The 20104-nt window shown below is 36.7% G+C and overlaps 1 protein-coding gene across 21 annotated transcripts in view; it reads left to right on the forward strand.

The window, feature by feature from the left end:
- Nucleotides 1-20104, forward strand: part of pyd (zonula occludens-like protein polychaetoid) — a 430922-nt gene that overhangs the window by 395902 nt on the left and 14916 nt on the right. For 15 of the 21 annotated variants that reach the window (XM_071658232.1, XM_071658225.1, XM_071658231.1 and 12 more), the window contains 6 exons: nt 65-595; nt 3471-3619; nt 3810-4098; nt 10649-10872; nt 14035-14061; nt 18347-18422. In XM_071658232.1, coding sequence (XP_071514333.1) covers nt 65-595; nt 3471-3619; nt 3810-4098; nt 10649-10872; nt 14035-14061; nt 18347-18356 — 1230 coding nt within the window. In that variant the 3' untranslated portion in view covers nt 18357-18422. The remainder of the gene's footprint in view (nt 1-64; nt 596-3470; nt 3620-3809; nt 4099-10648; nt 10873-14034; nt 14062-18346; nt 18423-20104) is intronic. The other 6 variants (XM_071658243.1, XM_071658244.1, XM_071658226.1 and 3 more) reach the window with 5 other exon arrangements.

Genomic DNA, 20104 nt, shown 5'->3' on the forward strand with positions numbered 1-20104 from the left:
GGCATGGTGAAGCTTCTTGCACAGCATTGTGTGGTCTGCATGTTGCACTGCCCCTTTGTTACAGCATCCTGGACCCAATGATGCCTACGATGACCGCAGAAAATCCCACGGGGGTGACAGCAAGTATGGCTTCGCCAGTGGAGGTTCCTATGGCTCTGACCTTTACTCATCCCGCCCACCTTTAAGCACTCAAGGCAGTGGTACAGGTGGTGGAGGGGGAGGAGGCATGGGTTCCATACCTGGCTCACCATACTCGTCTGTGCCTCCACCAGGGTATAGTAACCGGCCTCCTCAGCAGACATTACCCCAACCTATGCATTCACCTCATCATCGTCGCTCCCCCACTGCCCTTTCTGGCCGTGGCCCACCTCATGCGGGATACTCCCCACAAGGGCAGGGCAGTAACATGGCCCCACCCCCATACCTCAATGGTCACACTAATGAGGCAGGGCCAGAAGTACCCCCAAAGGTAGACCGTACCAGTAAACCTGGGAGGGTGAGGTCCGGTCAGGATTTTGGGTCTGGGAAGGAGCTGGAGTATGATGGCAACTACATGAACACAGGACGTGGCAACAATGTAGACCCCCAGCACAAGGTTAGCACATTGGCTGTAGCATTGCACTGCATGTAATAGCTGAATATTTATTGTCAGCTTTATTTGTTTTATTGCATTAATTTTAGAGTTCATCCTTCCAGAAAAAATAGTCTTGTGCATGTTTTCATCTTAGCATACACCATTATTATGCTTATGCCATTGTAATGTTCTAAACATCAGAATCAAATATCACGTCAGGGATGCTCATAGATTCTCTTAAACTGTATGTTCATGCTCATGGTTAGTATTTACATTTGTGTCCATTAAAAGATCATTGAAAGTATTCATACCCTTTATATTGAATTAGAAGTGTTTTAACTAATACTTCTTTATACAGTAATTCATTCACAAGTTCTCTGTCCTTTACTCTTGTCCTTGGGTGCACTTATACAAATGATGTCCTCTGACTTTTACACATTGAGCCTACATATTGCTATCTGGGTTTCGTGAGGATCCTCTTGAGGTTTCTAGAGCATTTGACTGAAAGTAGCTTTTATAATGTAGTAGCTTTTATAATGTAGCATAGGTGACACAGCATACTCTGAACTATTTTACTGTTTATAGCAACACTGTATGGGATCTTCATAAGATTCCAGTCATCAATTTCATTCAGATATGCAGTTTTGCAGGTCTTTTTCATACTTATTTTAGAGGTCATCATGTAAAATTCCCTTTCCTCTTATCATTCACTTTCAAATTACAATCACTTGTGTTACTGGATTCTGCCTGCATGTGGGTATGCTGCAAATGAAAAGTTAATGAGTGTGTATTATCATCAAACAAAAAGGAGTACTGTACAGCACAGTCTCGTAGAGGAACTTCTTGCTTTTGATTGGAGTGCATCCTTGAAGCTGCAGGATCCCTCCATAAAAGGGATCCTTGGGTTTTATAATTGAGAAATTAATTGACCAGTATTATACCTACTTTAATCTTAAATTTTTTTTAGTTTCTTTTTATTCATGCCATTTTATTCTTATTGAATAATTGATGAAGTTGTCAAATATTTTTCTTTTATTATCATTTATAGAAGTGATTGCTTGATATTCCCTCCCAAAAATTTGAGCCTTCACTTTATTCCAGTGTTTGGTTGTATATTTTCAAGTTCAGAATACTCAGAAATTATTTGCTCCCTCTGGAGTTTTGTATTGCTTTTTGTTCTCTTTTCACCATCCATATCATCAGAACTAGATGAAAAAAAAAAATGTACCCTCCTGCTGCCAAAATTGTGATAAGACATAATTAGCAGGTGTTTGTTAACTGTGTGTACAATTGTCTGTTTTGTGAATTGTTTTAGAGACAGTTTGGTTTTGGGACATTATCTTGGGACCATAGGTGAATTACACAAGGCTGTGTTGTGTATGTGTGTGTTGATGAAACTGAGTACACACTTGTCAGAATACTTAACATTTCAAAGGAGTCCATCCTGTCCCTGCTTCTGATTGTATCACAGCCATGAAGTTGTAGGATCTCTTGGATTTTTTTAAATGGGTTCTGGGATTATTTGATAATAAATCAGTTATATACAAAGAGTAAAGACACACTGCATAAAGGATATGCAAAGTTAAGGGATGGGGCAGAGTAAGTGTGAAAGTGTAACCCAAAAGCACACAGAAGCTAATAGCAAAGAGTAATCACGCTTTTGTGTTGTCATAGTTGGTGGACATCTTACACCATTTTTTAAGGTCACAGAGGTCAACTCAGAACACTTTTTTGAGTGCAGTGTCAAAACAAATCAAGCTCATTTCACCATCTGTGCATCAGCTGTTCATCAAAAGTGGTTAAAGTAATTTTTGCTGAGGGATGACTTTTTATTTTTCCTGGGATCAGAGATCCTACTTTCTCCTGACCTAATCAATCAATAGCTAACTCTCCTGCTGATGAAGTTGCTCTTTTTAGTGCCTTACTCTCCTCCTATCTTATACCATCCCCATGTAGGGTGTTCATAGCTTTAATTGGATGAGGCATACGGTGAAGGTAACAACTGAAAGCCAAAGGGTGTTCCTCTGAGATAGCTCATCTTTGCTTGCCCATTTCATCTCTGTTCCCAAATCCAGACTTTTCCCTCTTCTTGGAAACATGCCTTGATGCATCCCATCCTTAAGAAAGGAAACCTTTCTAACCCTTCCAACTGTCACCCTATTGTTCTCATTTCTGTCTCCAAAAGTTTTTGAATTTCTCTGTACATCTCACTTTCTCATACATTTGCTCCTTTCTGGTCACTAGTATTTCTTTATGGTGCAAGGTCTATCAGTGGTCTTTTCTCCCCTGTGACTAATTTGTGGTCCTCTACCTTCAGAGATTTGATGACATCCTCAACATCCTCTAAAGCTCTTGCAGGTTGTGGGATAAGACTTTGCTTTCCAAAGTTTCTTCCTTTGGATTTTCTGATTCACTAGTTTCCCTAGTGCATAGATTCCTCTCTAGCTTATCCAATCCACTATTCATTGATGGAGTGACTTTTCCCTCTTATTCTATTAACAATGATGTATCAGGTTTCAGTCCTATCACTTACACTATTTTTTCCTCAAGAAAATGATTTGGGGGAAAATGAAGTTAGTAATTGAGGATAAGGCAGGAGCACTCTGGTTATTTGAGTGTGTGGAAAGGAAAGAAAAGGTTTATTTACCAAAAATTTTCTATGGACACAAATTGAGAAGCTGTAAATGGGATATCTGTATTTAAGGATGATCAGTTGAAAGCAGATATTAAAGGATGGGATACAGACAAGTCCTTAAGTGTGACTAAAGTGCCTATACAGTAAGTGATATAGTACATACCAACCAATGATATGAGATGATTACAGTTAGATAGTAATTGAGCTTTAAGGGAAAACTGTTTTTAATTAAAGATATATTACATTTGGACACATCCTCAGAGTCCTTACGACATGATGAACCCATCCCTGGGTCCCAATGCTCATGATGATCTCAAAAGCAAATTACATCCACGATCGCCACACGAGCCTTACAGATACTCACGATCGTCCTCACAACCACCCACCTACCGTTCAGATGATCCTTACAGGTAAATTATTAAAGTTCAGTATGAAACTGGCAGAAATATTGTGTCATTTGATTTCACTAATGAAATTTTACAGCTTTTTACAATTTCTCTTTGATATTCTGTAAAAAATGTTTTAGAAATTTGACATTTCATTGAAAACTACTGGATCATGATGAATCATTTGAGAAATTTCTTTTATGTTTATCCTCAGATCATCAGATTACAAGCCACTACCTCCACCAAAGAGCAGTAATTACAAACCTGTTCCACCACCAAAGCCAAAAAACTATAAGCCCCAAGCCCCTGGCAGCATACCAACTAGTATGGAGGGAGGAGTTGGGGGCTGGGAGTACATGGATGGCAGGAAAGCTTATGAGCGAGGGACTTATCACACCACCAGTAATGGAGGACTTAGTGATGACTACAGCGGCCTTGATAGCGGACAAGGCAGTAGCCTTGATAGAAAATATGATACTTTTGGTAGATCTTCATATAATAAGGTGTGCAACTGTTAGTGGATGTACAAATGCTGACTTAGGTACCAAGTGGGTGTTAGGACTAATATCATTCAGACACAGGTGCTATTTGTTAACCATTTATAATAATGGACAAGTTTCCTGCTCTTATTCTTGCAGTTGGCATGCTGAGTAATACTGCCATACTGTAAAAAGTTCTTCACAGGTGTTTCTTATTTTATTTATCTGACTTTCTTCTAATGACCTTATGCTGCAGATCTTTAAAGTGTGATTAGCTTTGTGTGTGTGTGTGTGTGTCTCCTCATCCATTTTATATGGTTTTAATTTTAGTAGAAAAACTTTATATTTGCCAATTTTACTCTATTCTTGTTGAATAGATTCATTATGCTGAAGGGAACTTATGATACTGCTCATAAGGCCATGTATAGCTGTATTTATTGTGCTTCTTAGTGACTGTCATTACTATAATAACTTCATTTCTTTTCACTTCACTTCCTACTTTTTGCACAGACTGTTTTGCAGAAAGTAATTGATGGAATTGTTCTGAAGGTTTTATGCAAATATCAGTAACTTCAGCTTCTTTTGACTGATTTACTGTCTGTATGGTACATGAATTTATAGTGCTTATATGAACCGAGAGAATTGTTCGTAAGTCCAGAAGTAAGTCCCTCATCATGATTCCTTTAAGATCAGTTCACTTGATAATTATTTCAAAGATTCATCTTACTAGAAGAAATCTGGGGTTTGTTCTTGCACCCACTAGCAAAATAAAGATCATCAGTTACATCAGTTTTCTTTAGGTCTTTGCTGAGTGAATTCACCTAGGTGAACTGAATCTTTGGGATTTCTCTTTTATTCATCAGCAACAAAGAAGTTTCCACCAGTAGCTTCTCTGTGACTAATTCACTTAGCCTTGGTGTTTTTATCCTTGTTCACCATTTGTTGCATTACTGAGGCAGTGTCAGGAACAAAAAACAGCCTCTTCCTTTTTTTCTATATCATCTGAGATGGTATGGGCAACTGAATACCCTAATCAAGGCCATATCATTAACAATATATACATAAACAGCCACACACACACACGTATACATACCTATACATTTCATCATATACATACATATGCATACACAGACATATACATACATACACATGTACACAGTAAACCCCCAATTCAATGGACTAATAGGAGGAAAGGGTGTCCATTAATGACAAAAGTCTGTTAAATCAAATGTAATCCATTTCTGTGTCACATTTAAGTTCACACACTTTCCTTTAACTCGTCTATCACTTGATGCCATTTTGAATTATAAGGATTTCAAAACTATTTAATAAATAAAGTCACAATTCTCAAATAACAGTTGAAGAATATTTTGCTATGGCCATAGTGGTAGTAGTACAGTAGTTTTTCAATATCTGAAGGTCCGTTAAATCCGAATCCATTATACACCTCATTCATTCCTATCAATCACTCTCTTACTACCACGGTTCTCTCTTACATGATCAACCCTCCTTATAACACATTGTCCTCAGGCAGGTTATTTCCAACACATCCACCCCCTTTCCATTTTTTGCATTCAGATACTAAGTGTGCTTAGGATCTTGGACTTCTAACCTACCCTATGGCTTAAATCAGCTCCCATACTTCCATCTGCTGCCATATCCTCCTCCTTTTTCACTGTTTTCCTTCTTGCAACATTAGTGAGTTAGTCAGGAGCAGGCTGAGAATGGTCTCATTCGTTCAAATCCACTACCAAGTTATTCTCTTATTTATGTAACTCACCACAAATACCTCATCTCTTGCAGCAGAACTGCTGCACTCACTCTTCTGTTCCCAAAACACTCACCTCTCTTCATGGTGCTTCTTGTCACCAGATTCATAAGCACTGATAAGTACTCATCCTTCATAATCCACTCATTTTTCACACATAAGTTTGGATCTCCCTTCCTTACACACTTTCACACATTCCCAAAACTAACTTCATCAGTAGTGCTACTCCTTCCTTTGCTGTCATCCTTACACCAACCCCTAACTTTATCCCTAAGACTTTCCCAACTGATTCTATCTCCTTACCCCTAAGTTTTGTTTCAATTTTGAGCCAGAACATATAGGTTCCTTTACTCAAATATACTACCCGTGTATCCTTTCTTCTCTTCATGGTTACATCCACACACGCTGACATCCTAGCCTGAGCTTTTGAGGAGGAAGAGTGCTACCTGCTTGGCTCCTGTTCCATCTTTTAGAAATAAAGATACAAGAAGGTGGAAGTCCAGCCCCCAGCTACAGCTCCTCTTAGTCACCTCAACAACATGCTTGGAATACACGTGTGGCATTCTTTCTCCTCTGTCCCTTATATATATATATACTTATTTACTTCCTGCTCCAAGAGTCCCATTTGTCCTTATGAGGCTCCTGCAGCACTCAGAAAGCTGGCCACATCTGCTGTTCGGGACCAAAAATCATAAAGTGTTGTGATGTTCTGTGTACAGGGAGAACAGGGTATTTAGTGTCTTTGTGGTAGTTACATCATGGACATGAAGGGTTTGGGATATGCTGAAATGGTGTCTATTGCTCTTATTGATGGTTGATGTCCAGAACATAAACAGGAGTGTGTGATTCGTGTTTTTTCTTGCGTACTTGTTCGTCAGGGAATTGACCGGGGGGGGAAAAAAGTCCATTCATATTCACACTTCTGGTAACTTGTCTCTTTTTACATTTTAGCCTCATAACATAGCTCTTATTTACATTTACTCTCAACTTTCTCCTTTCACACATTATTCCAAACTCAGACACCAGCTTCTGAGGTTTCTCACTCAAGTTTGCTACCAACATCGTATTATCATCAAACAGCAACTGACTCACCCAATCCAGACACCCAGTTTGTCAACCAACACCTATGGGAGGATGAACAGCTTGGTTGACTGTGGACTGGCTGCCACAACCAGGATTTAAACCTATGTGGGCCCAACCCTGGGCAGCCTGTGCATGCATTCATGGTTAGCAACAGTAACCTCTGTCTACACCATCAGTTTGGTTTAAAAACTTAAAGACTGTGATCAGCTTATTCTTTTCTTTCTCATTTTGAGCAAATTTAAAAACCTCTGGCTTTTCTCTGTAGCTCATCTATGTTAATTCTGTTACCATCTTTGTCATCTTCTTCAGGACCATTTATAGCAATTTTTTCTAGGTGCAATGACTAAACCTGAGAAGCTTATTTTAATTTTAGTCTTATTTAGAGTATGAACATTTTGCTGAATAAATCGTTATTCAGAAACTTCATTGCTGTTCTAATATTTGCCATGCGATGATTTGTCTTCTCTATTATTTTGGTAATGTATGACTCTGATAACAGGTTAGTCATGATGCCAACTCCCAAGTCCCACTCACATAGCTTATTTCTTACTAGATAATAGTCATATTAATGCCTTCTTTCACTGCATCTTATTCTCTTACTTTACATTTACTCAGAATAAATTTGATCAGCCAGATATCAGATCAACCGTGGAGTTTGTCTAGGTTTACTTGCAAATTGGTGCAATCCTTCTTATTTTTCACTTCCTACATGGCCTCTGCAAACGTATTTGAGTAGGAGACTGTACCTCTGGCAAGTTATTTACATACATCAAGAAGAGTATAGTCTCAGAACAGAACCCTGTGGCACTCCACTAGTGCCCTCCACTCACTTCAAAAAGGCTTCTTCGATACACGTCATCTGGTCTTTTCCACTAAGATGAACGTCTGTCCATCGAAGTCTCCTCCCCCTTATTCATGCCTGGTGATCCAGTTTTTGATCAGCTTTCCATGTGGTACAGTGTCCAATAGTATTCCAAATACAAACAATCCACCCACCGTACTGTTTCTCAAGTAGGTAATTTCTCCTCGGCATGAAGTCATCTATTTTTTATTATCTTTTCCAGTAACTTACAGACCATTCTTATAAGGAAGACTAGTCTGTAGTTTAACGCTTCTTCTTGGTCGGTCTCCTTTCTTATATGAGTGTATGCTGAAGACCTTGTTCACTCCCTTTATATATTTTAAGGCAATACATAGCAAAGGTGTTTTGTGGGTTTGAGCTTATGATTCTCGCAGGGTGAAATCATCGTATATCTAGCTGAGACAAGTGTTCCGAATATTGTGAGTGTCAGCGACCCACTTCAGAGTTCCTCAGACTATCTTGATGGAAGGATGTTCTCTCATTACTCTTCCCGGCTGCCTCTTGATTTTGGGAATTTTGCTTCAAGGCAATGTATGTCTTCCACCTATGCTTCAAGATGATTAGTTATCTTTCTAAGGAGGAGAGAGCCCTAAGTCTCACCTGGAAGGAAGAAAATTTGGGTTCACAGATTTCTTGGTGCACTGGAGGGTTTAGAATACACACTCGGGTGGCTTTTTCCTGCAACAGCTCATTATGCCTCACCTCACTGAGGAGATCAAGACCCTGTGGACCCAAAATATGGACATAGAATACATCAGGAACCTTGCCATTTCCATGCCCAGACTTCAGCAGATGATGATCATGGCCAAAGGAGAGGTGACAGAGTACTAAAATGCAAGTATGACTTTGTCTTTGAAAATATATTGGGGAGGCTAACAAGTTTATTTTGTAGACACTGTATGTAGGTACAATGATTAGGTATGTTATATTTTGCTAGTAGACTAAATATCAGCATAAGGGGACATTTAGGTTTTGTTTCTGTAATGTTCTGTGAAGTTTCAACTGTCAAGTTTATAACTTTTTAACAGCAAACTACAGTAATGTGACAGTGGCTGGAAAAAGGGTGCTAAAGTGAGTGATAGCAGAGCAACAAAGAAAAGCCAAAATCACTTACTTTAAATGTAGTTTTGGAAGAATTAAGGTGGTTTAGAGGAGTGAAATTCCCATATTTTGAAAGCATTAGGTCTTGCTGTGTCTGTACTCTAGTGGGAACAGAAGTTACATAAAAGGCAAAATAAAGGTGAATGTACAGGCTCCTTAACCTTTGAGTGATATTAGTGATAGTAACAGAGACAGCTTCAGTGAAATATTAACACAAAATGTCATGAAAATAATTATGTTGATAGAAACTGAAGACAAAATATAGCATTGTTGTCAAGATAATATTTGAGAGTGATGATGCATACACAGTTCTCATTGATGTTGTCATGATCATTTGTGATTATGAAGACTGCAAGCATGAGATGAACATGAATAAGATATTATATCAGAGGGAACGGGACTTGCTGACAGCAATGAATGGAGACTAGTTATTGTGAACTAATGGAAGGAGATAGAATAAGTGGCTAATGACTGTTGAAGGAAATTATAAAGACAGTGCTTAATTAGCTTCATGAGTAAGAGAAAGTGTGAATACTACTAATACATACTAAAAAGATGCTATATTTGATATAGCATACACTTGATATGATGTGTAATACAAGGGAAGCCTAATTCTGATATCAGTGACATTCCTTCTCTGTAAAATTCCTGGATAATGATAGTCATACGTTCTTAAAAGCTCACAAAGTATGTTCTGAGTAAAATCTTTGTTCTCTTCTTAAGACACTTCAAGACAGAGAAGATTTTTGAATGTATAAACTGATGATTTTTTATATCTATATTGTATTTTATTTCACTGTAAAACAAATTTTAAAGGTATTCTAAATAGAGTGAAAAACCCACATTTCAAAAGCATTCGTAATACATTTACAGTGGAAAACAGTTGTGGTATAAGACATAATAATGGCAAAAGCTGAGACTTTTTTACCTTTAATTGCTCTGAAAGTGATTGTGACATTGATGATTTTGAAAATTTATACTGAATGAGTGATTATGAAAACTTTATACTGAATGAGTGACACCAGATGATAGTGTGTAGCATTAATGCTAAGGATATAGGTGAAGTTGATGATAAGTATGCAGTTCTCTTTGATATGGTCGTTAAAGTGATTCTGAAGGTAATAAGTAATTTTTTCGTTCTTAAACAAGTGGTGAGCAAAAAACTATATATCAAAGGGATTAGGATTTGTGCCTGATTACAATGAATGGATGGACAATGAAGCATAGTTCTGTCCTCAGTGTACCCAAGAGAGAGGAATTTAGTGTATGGTGGGCTACTTAAGTCTGAGGAGCTTAGACTAAGACTGCTTTGCCTGCCAAAAGTATAGCACAGCTTTCAGATAATTCTTAATTTAGTATACAACAGCTTAACATTGCAAAAGCCTGGCCTAGCATACATTGTGTGGTAAATATTTTTAATGTTTTAAGATAAAAGTTGCCCCTCCATCAAGCATGAATTTCCACCCCATGAAGATATTACTCTTATACATGTCAATCCTATACTTTCTACCTGAAAATTACATCTTAAAAATTCAACTGTTACATAAGTATATGAGGTAGCGTGTGTGCAGAACCTAGCAATGCTTGATGTAATGTTTTTATCAAGTTAAAGTAGTCTTTTTGATAATGACATGTAGTTTCATTCATCCATTTCTTTAATTCTCATGATGAAAGATATATTTTTTGTATTAATTGTATGATTTATACTACTTTTCTGATATGCTTGTATCAAAAGATCATCAAGATATTGCTTACTTTAGGTGACGTCATCAGCATCAGGTAGAAGTGCGTATTACCTCAATGTCCCTCCTCCTCGAGATATGGTCCCAGGAAGTGGCCAACATGGCGGGGGACCTGGTGGTAGAGACTTGCCCAATCATGATCATAGAGGAAGTGCATTTGAACTTTATAAAAAGCCCCCTGATCCTCGTGGCCCACCTGGAGGCCATCCTGCCTTACCTATGTACTCGGACCATGGAAACAGGTGAGATATATAGACAAGCAGTACTTATGGATTCACTACATGTTTTCCAAGCTATGGTTTGGATAGCTACGATGACTTAGTGTCAAAATTTGTGTGTGTGGTTTAATCAGAGGTGTGCCTTTTTCTCTTGTGTTTTTGGAGTATCTGTCTTATTTTATTAAACAGTTATATTAAACAAAGAACAGATACCCTAGATTTCTAAGTTCTTACATAATCCATTAACAGCACATGAAAAACACCTTCAATATCACAGCCATTATCCAAGTATGATTTACTGAAAGTGGAATGTATGTCTTGGTATTTTGGAATTGATGTTTTACATGGGATCCACATATATTCAGGTCATCTTCATGACAAGACTTTAAATATAGGAGCATGTATTGAATCTTAGGTGGTAGGATGAGAGGGTTTTTCAGCTAAATTGCTTATGAATATAAAAAAGGTTTACAAAGCAAAGGACATAAGAGTAATGCCCATGTGCCACAATAAGAATATATTTTTTCCTGGTGGCCCTCATTTTTGATACCATATTTCAAAAGAAAAAGTAGTTTTGTGTCTTATAGTTTTCAGTGCTTGCTACAAAAAAAAAAAAGAAAAAAAGGCAGCTTCACTAAAAGGCTCATGCACATGAAAACATAGTAATTCCCCAGCTAAAGCCAGTAATTAAATTATGTAAACCTGAAAATCCTTTATTGATGTTAGTTTGTGATGTCTACATTCATGAATCATTACAAGCTTGGCAGAATAGTTTACACGCAACATTGTCCATTAACTGTGGAACTTTCAGCAGCATGTATGATTAGCTTCTGCTTTATATGAGAATGCTCTCTCATTCCATCGACCTTAAAAGTGTGTAACTGTCCAGTCTTGTATTTAGATTAATGTTTGTTATATTCTAAATAATATGGGCCTGGAATACCAATGCTACTTGAATCTCCTGGATTCTCTTTTCTGGGAATTTAAAAACAGGAACAGAATTGCTTAAAAACTACCCATATACCTGTCTGTCATCATTAACTCTGTATACAATTCTATGGGGTAGATCAGGTAAATGAGCTGAAATTCTCCCAATTAGGATTAGGTAGTCCTTAGGCTTCAGCAGTACCACCTAAACAGCAGTCATTGTCTTCTTTCAGTGTTTTGATAAGGTCAGTAGCAAGATGAATATCATAGGATATCCAACAATCTTTTGCTTTGTTGACAGAGCATTATGTGGTTCTCATATATATGATTTTTTCTGGACCTAGTAGTGAACTCTGCTGACTATGGCATTTAGAATATGTATGATGAAGGGAGGAAAGGTTCCATAAAACTGAATATCACATTATTTGATATGCTTGTTACTTCAACAATGAATGATGAAGTACTGAGTGGACCTGAATATGCTGATCCCACCACATGTTAGCTCTTCTTAGTGTGAACTAACCACATTCCACCCATGTGGTAGCGTGTCCGGCTACAGGCAACAAGTCAGTCATCCCTGCAGTTTGATGCATGTCCAGGTATTACAATCTCATATTGGGATAGTAAACTTCCCCTTTCATTGAGGAAGGGGAATCTTGTAACCCAGCTCTGCCCAGTGTACTCTATTTTCTAAAGTAAAATCTTAAAGAGAGAACTCCTGATATTCAAGAATGAAGTTTTCTTAAGGTTTACAGAGAAAATGTATAACAAATTTTTAGGCTCCATTTAATCTGAGTTGCATAAGTTTATCAGCTTTCCAAAGCTTTTATTTCATATGGGCTTTTCAGCCATGGTGCCAGAATTTCAATTGTAGCCTTTGTTGTGATTTCACTCATGAATTTTACTGTATTTTGGGTTGATTGTAATCTCTCCATAACCCATTTGGCTTCAACTTAGCATATCATTGATGTGTTCAAGCTAGAATAACTTGAGACATAGTTTTCATGTTTTTTAGGTGACTTAAATATTAACATCTGTAGGCCCAGGATTAAGTCAATAGGAACATACAGTATAGTGATTATCAGAAAATAAGTGGCTCCTTAGAGACAAAGTGCAAGCACTTAGAGATTCACAACTGAAAAGTGACTTTGATATGTTCTGTTAGCATTCATTAGCTTAGGTTTTGGCATGAATATGCAGTCATGGAGCATTATAGATAGTGCAGCTTTAGTTTTCTGCCTTCTTTTGGGTTAGAAAGCACAAAACCATTCTGAATTAAGGTACAAAAATTCAGGAATCTTAACGTGGCTTGAAAGATATAATAGTGCCAGCAACAAACAAGCAGTGGCCTGAGTTGCACTTACCCAATCTCCAACTGGCTTATATAATGTAACGAAACCAGAGACTACCATTCATCCCCAAGCCCCACAGACTATATAATGATTTATCTTGAGTCATCTTAATGCCCAGATTCATTCTGTACATAACCCTGCTTTATACCAAATTGCTCCAACTCATTTTATCCAAAGCATGCCTCTCACCCTCAAGGATGTCTAGGTCTCAGTACCCCAAAGTCTCTTTGATCCCCATCCTTTCATTTCTTCCTCAGCCTCTTCCTTGGTTAACAGCAATTATATGAATGAAGGCCATTGTGAATTTGTGTTGGGTAAATGTATGCATATTCAACTATTAACTATTACAAGTATGAAACATAGATGCAATGAGGGAGAATTGAATCTGATCTAGACTTTGCTAAGGCATCTGATAAAGTTAGCAACAAAGTTATTAGGAAAGCAAAGAAAACATTAAAGGTTGCCCACAAAGATGGATGGATCAAGGAATTTCTAATTAACAAAAGATTAAGAATAGTAGCAAATAGAACCATTTTCAATAAAGATGTGACTCTTGGATGTCCCACAAGGAACAGTACTTGCTCCAGTATTACAGAAAGGCCCAATTATAGGGTGTCCCAATATAAGTTGTTTTGTTAATTGTCTTTGATGAATTCAGCAACATATTTCAGAAACTTAAAAACAGAATGACGAAATTTCATCAATTTTTAATGATGTTCTCCACTATGTTGTGTAAGGAACATTATTTGCAACCAGCTCCACGATTTGTCATTTTGTTCATCTTCTTTGACTGACTTTTTAGTGTTATTTCATTCCTAAAACCTTATCACACCTATAGACAGTGAAGAGACAGACATGTCTATGTCTGATCCTTTGTATGAGTAACTCCACTACTACTCACTTTCAGCAGTCCTCATAGCTGGAGGAACTTCAGGTGAGTGTTGTTTTATACATATTTACTGTATTTTATATTTAGATATCAATTAAAGTTATAATTACAGATGTTTGATAAATAATATTGTATTTAATATTTTAGTGAGAAATTTTTGACTAGAAATATTCTTCAAGAATGTAATCCAAAGTTATATGATTATATTCATGGAAAAATTGAATTTGTTTTAAGTATTTTTAAAAAGTCACACTTCTCAGGAATGCATCTCATTTGTATAGAGGGTTTTATCTTTGTTAATGGTGATCATAATATCAAATGTAGACAGTGAAGTAAAAGAAGTATAATTAGACTTTTTTTCAGATGGTACAGTCAGTAAAATGATAGTATCAGAAGACAGAGAAAAAATGCTAAGAACATATATATGAAGGGGGCCAGGTGAGGATACTCCCTCAAAGGCCCAGTCCTCTTTTCCTAACACTACCTCGCTAACACGGGAAATGGCAAATAGTTTGAAAGAAAGATATATATATATATATATATATATATATATATATATATATATATATATATATATATATATATATATATATATATATGTATATAAACAGAAGAGATAACCTGATGGAATTTGATAGAGAAAAACTTGAGCCAATAAGTCAAGAAATGAAAGAGTATAATAATAATAATAAGGACCCTGCATGAAGAGACTGAAAACAGATGTTTCATACACTAAGGAGTCATCATGAATAGGAAACTAGAATTCAGAACCCAAAAAATAAGTATCCAGCAAACACTCATATGCTTTTGTTAATGCACAACATACATCTGCACATTTTATGAATATCTTCTGTTTCTTCACTTTACCTTTTCTGTCCAACCCCTTCCTTTTTCTCCTCCTAACAACCCAACTGAAAAAATGAAAATATTGTACTCTCAAACCAGGAAGTGATGTGATAATAACTTTCACTATAAGATACAAGAATGATGATGAAAATGTTCAGTGAATATGAAAGAACCAAGATTGTATACTGTTGTGTTCTAAGATTACCAAGCAAGCAAACAGAAAGTAATAAGCTGGAGAGAATTGAGAAGCACTTTGCAAATAAATGTGAGGGGTTTGGAACACAGGAATTATCATCAAAGATTGAGAGAACTAGAACTATACTCAGAAAGAAAATAATATATGGTAAATTATGCATTACCTCTAGTAGAAGGCCATAGAGAAAATATCTAGAACTGGAGTTCTAACGTACTGGAAGAATTGGAGAAATTAAATCTCTTGAGTATTTCTTAAGGGGCATTAAACAAACGCATTTGAAAGCCCAGCAAGAAGGATGAGATGATTCCTCATTGTTCTGCCCAACAGGATTAGAAATTTAAGTATATTATCTGGACAACGGAATGTGTATGATGAGGCAGACATGTTGTATTAGGAATGAGGAGGCACATGAATTGGAGAGTCATAGGAAATGGGGTGGTGATAAGACACTAGGTAGTTAAATCCTTGCACTGGATGAAATGTGGGAAAGCATCAAGATTGAATGAGATTCCAACTTATTTTCACAAGAAAGGTTACCATATTGATTGGTTATTCAGGCTGTTCAATGTATGTATGGCCCACAGTTAAATGCCTGAGTACTGATTTAGTGCATTTATAGTGTACTTGTATGAAGGTAAAGGGGACTGAAATGAGTGTTCAAATTATTGGGATATAAGTGTGTTGAGTGTTTCTGGTAGGTTTTAGGAGAAATGATGATATAGAGGATGTGTTGTGTTCATAGCAACTGATGATGGTTTCTTGAGAGGCAGAGGATGTGTGGACCATGTGTTTGCTCTGAAGAAAGTGTGTAAGAAATACTTAAAAGAGGAAAAAAGTGACTTGTATTTGGGATTCATGGATATGGAAAATATGTATGATCGGGTTAGGAGAGATGCCTTATGGTTGTTGATGTGGATGTAATATACGGAGCACAAGGAAAGTCACTAAGTGCATTGAGGAATTTTTCAGTGAGAGTGAGTCATGTTCAAATGGAAAGGGAGGAGGGTGAGTGGTTCCCAGAGAATGGGTATGCAACTAGGATGGTTGATGCCATCATGACTTTATGCTGGACCAAGTGGTGAAGAAGATAAATATAAAGGTCTTGAAACAAGGAATGTGTATGCTGGGAGCAAAGAGGGATGGAAGGTGACTCATTTGCAATTTGCAGATGACAGCTCTGGTGGTAATCTCAGCAAGAAAATCCAGATGCAGGTTACTGGGTTTGATGAGGAGTTTAAATGAGAAAGTTGAAAGCAAATGTGAACAAAAGTAAGGTAAAGAGGTGCAATAGGATGGTGAGAGAGTATTGTTTAATTGTAACTTTAAATGGGAAGGACCTACAGGAAGTGTAGTACTTTAGGTACCAAGGTATGTTCATGGCAGCAGATGGAACCATGAGAATTGAAGTGAGCCATAGGATAGAAGAGAGGCTTATGTCCTGAGTACATCAAGAAGCATGGGGAAGTAAGGGTCAGTGTCTTAAAGGGAAAAACTGAATATATTTGTAGGTATGGTAGTCTCAACAGTGCCGTATGGATGCAAGTTCATGTTTTAAGTAAAGAAGAAAAAAAGGGGAATATGGTGGACGTGCTTGAACTGAAATTATTATATGTGCATGAGGTGTGTTGATCTCACAAAAAATGACTTTGTCAGAAAGAGGTGCAGTTTGTTTGGAATGGCTGAGCACGTTATGCTGAAATGGTCCAAACAGATGGAGGGGATATGCAAAGAGAGACCAATAAGGAGTATCTATGTGTTAGAGGTGTAAGGAGAAAGGGTTACAGGAAGACAAAGGAGGAGGTGAAAGGATGAAGTGATGGTTTTGGGAATATCAGGGTTTAAACATTCAGGATGGCGGCAAGAGGCTTGCACTGGATAGAATGGATTGGAGCATTGTTTTAGATTGGAGACGACATTTTGTCAGTGTGATGAACCAGGGAATACAAAATAGTCAAGGCAAACCATGGAACAGTAATTTGACATTCAATTTTTGTCCCCTTTACCTTTATACAGTGACACCATACAGGTATTTTGTTACTCCCAGCTAACCAGTCAACAACACTGTCACCCCCTTTCTCATGAAATTCAACTGCAGTATCATCCACTATAGCCACTTTGCCATACTTAGTCTTATGCATGGCTTTCACCACCTGTTCTTTTTACTTTAAACCACTTGCCTTGATTCTCTTACTTTGGACTTCCTTACATCCCAAACACCTCACATCTGTCACCCTATCATTTAACACATTTAGTAATCCTTCAAAGTACTCACTCCATCTCTTTTTCACATCTTTGCATGTTACCATTTCTCCATTTGCTCTTCTCTCTGATGTTCCCATCTATTCTCTTGTTCTCCTCATGCTGTTCACCTCAGAAATTGTTGCCATATGTAAGGTGTCACAGATTTTGACAGTAACAGTGGCAAGTTTCATTCTTTTTTTAATTATGTATGGCAAAGCACATCTAATCACTGCTTTTGAATGTTTTACTGTTCAGGGGTATGCTTATAATGTTTCCATGAATGTCTATCAGATAATGTTAACATGAAATAAGGAATATGAAATTTGGAAATGTTTAAAAAATGGTGCATGGCAGTAGCAGCACCTGCCCTGGCAAGTGTTCATTCTCTAACAAGCTGCTGCTTTCACCAGGGCAGGACGTCTGATTAACTCCATCATGGAGTATAAATAATGGGTGCTTTCTTATCTTAGTATTGCCTTATAGCTCTCTTGTTAATGATGGAAATGACTAGAAAGTAAAATGGGAAATAGTTTAGAGCTAACTCACTGTATGTTGCTCTCTTGGCACTATTCATGTTTAAATTTAATTCATAAATGAGTTCCATTCACTTACTTTCTGCCATATGAGTCCCCTCCATCCTTTTTTTAGGCTCTTATAGCACTTGGAAAGCTGGCCACATCCACTGGTTGGGACCTGAGGTCATAAAGTTTTGTGATGTTGTATGTGGATCTGTGTGCAAAGAATGCAGGGCTATTGAGTAGTAAGTGCTTGCTGTCTTCTTTATGGTGGTTGCATCATGGGCATGAAGGATATTGGGATATGTTTAAATGGTGTTTGTAGTGATGGGTGATGTCAGAAGTGTAAACAGGAAAGTTTGACGTGTTTGTCTTGAGAGTATGGTTGGAATGTAAGACTTAGTTGGGAAGTCATTTGTTAAATGCGTATTGGGTTATTTTAGTGTGTCTGTTTTATCACTGTTACATTTGTTGGTGATGTAGGAGATCTTTGAGTAGAATTTCATTCACTTATAGTAGTATATATTTTTAGGTATGTATAATTGGACTTTGAGGCTGGATGCATTTGCTCCACCCTATATAGATGGAAAAGAAGCTGTAAATAATAGGTAGGTAGAGAAAATGAACTATTCATTCAAAGTATTTTTTATTTAAACCTTGATTGTTATTTCATATAGTGGGTTTTGCTTAGGAGGACTGTTCTTGCTGATTAAAAAAAAAAAGGCATTTTTGGCATGTTATGGTTATAATGCATGTTTCACTTGCCTATTGCTCTCAGAATTTGTGATGTTTGTTTTCTTTGTCCATATTACCCTCAACAGAAAGTCAGTTTTGATGAAATGTGATCCCTTTCTATTTTGTGGGGTTGGAAGGCCAAGCTGTCTCCCACCTACCCCATTTTTAGTCTGGTGTGCATTGTGAAACCAGATTAAATGAATAAGTTGTGTGGCTTATGGATAAGGTTGGGTAGGTGATACTGTTGTAGTTTGAGTGTACCTGTCTTAACTTTTATTTTTTTTTGCTGTATTTTGTTTCATTTGCAATTTTTGACATCCAGGAGAAGCAAGTGGTAGTGATTTTCCTAACCCTTCATCATGGCAGAGAACAGAAAGCAGTCTCTCATTCATTAAAACCATTTTATGATTGATTTGTTTTATTATTATGAATTTCTCCTGCTACACTGTTGAAAATGCAGTAGACAGCACATAAGATGTAGCTGATGGTACATTAAATAAAAGTTGTCAGGGTCATTTATCATTGCATATAACTTAATGTTGATAGTATAGATGAGCAACAAGAAAGTTAAGGATATATTAATACTGTAGTTATAAAATGTAATGTAATGAATCATTTCAATGTGTATTGTACATAATATTTTGTGGTCTTGTTGATAGCATGTTATAATTGATTATAATGGGTGCAGTCTCTCTTTTGGGTGACTATTTAAGGGATTGATTGATCTTTTTGGGATGTGCACTGAATGAATGAACAAGCAGTCGTGGGCTAGGAGAGTTATCCTCTTGCTTGAAAACAGAAACCGTTTATTTTGAAGAAACAAATAACTTTTTGGACAGTATTTGTACATTTTTAGCCATGCTGTGATGTGGTGTTTGTGTCATTCACCTACATATCACCCACAAATTTTTTTCTAATTTGAAAGTGTAATTATTAAGTGTATTATCATTTCATCATACAGCTCAGGTCTTTATTTCAACATCAAAAGTATACTACTGAAAATTCAATATTAGGTTTATTTTATTTATCAGGCATTTCATCTATGAGCTGTGACATAATTTTGATGGAGGCATTGAAGATGAAGTGCTTGCACCTGTATGTGTGTATATATATATATATAATATATATATATATATATTATATATAATATATATATATATTATATATAATATATATATATATATAATATATATATATATATTTATATATATATATATTATATATATATATTTATATATATATATTTATATATATATATTATCCCTGGGGATACGGATTAAGAATACTTCCCACGTATTCCCTGCGTGTTGTAGAAGGCGACTAAAAGGGGAGGGAGCGGGGGCTGGAAATCCTTCCCTCTCTTGTTTTTTTTTTTTTTTAAATTTCCAAAAGAGGGAACAGAGAAGGGGGCCAGGTGAGGATATTCCCTCAAAGGTCCAGTCCTCTGTTCTTAATGCTACCTCGCTAACGCGGGAAATAGCGAATAGTGTGAAAGATATATATATATATATAATATATATATATATATTTATATATATATATATTTATATATATA

The sequence above is a fragment of the Panulirus ornatus genome, chromosome 66 (genome assembly GCF_036320965.1).
Source record: "Panulirus ornatus isolate Po-2019 chromosome 66, ASM3632096v1, whole genome shotgun sequence".
NCBI classification, from domain to species: Eukaryota; Metazoa; Arthropoda; class Malacostraca; order Decapoda; family Palinuridae; genus Panulirus; species Panulirus ornatus.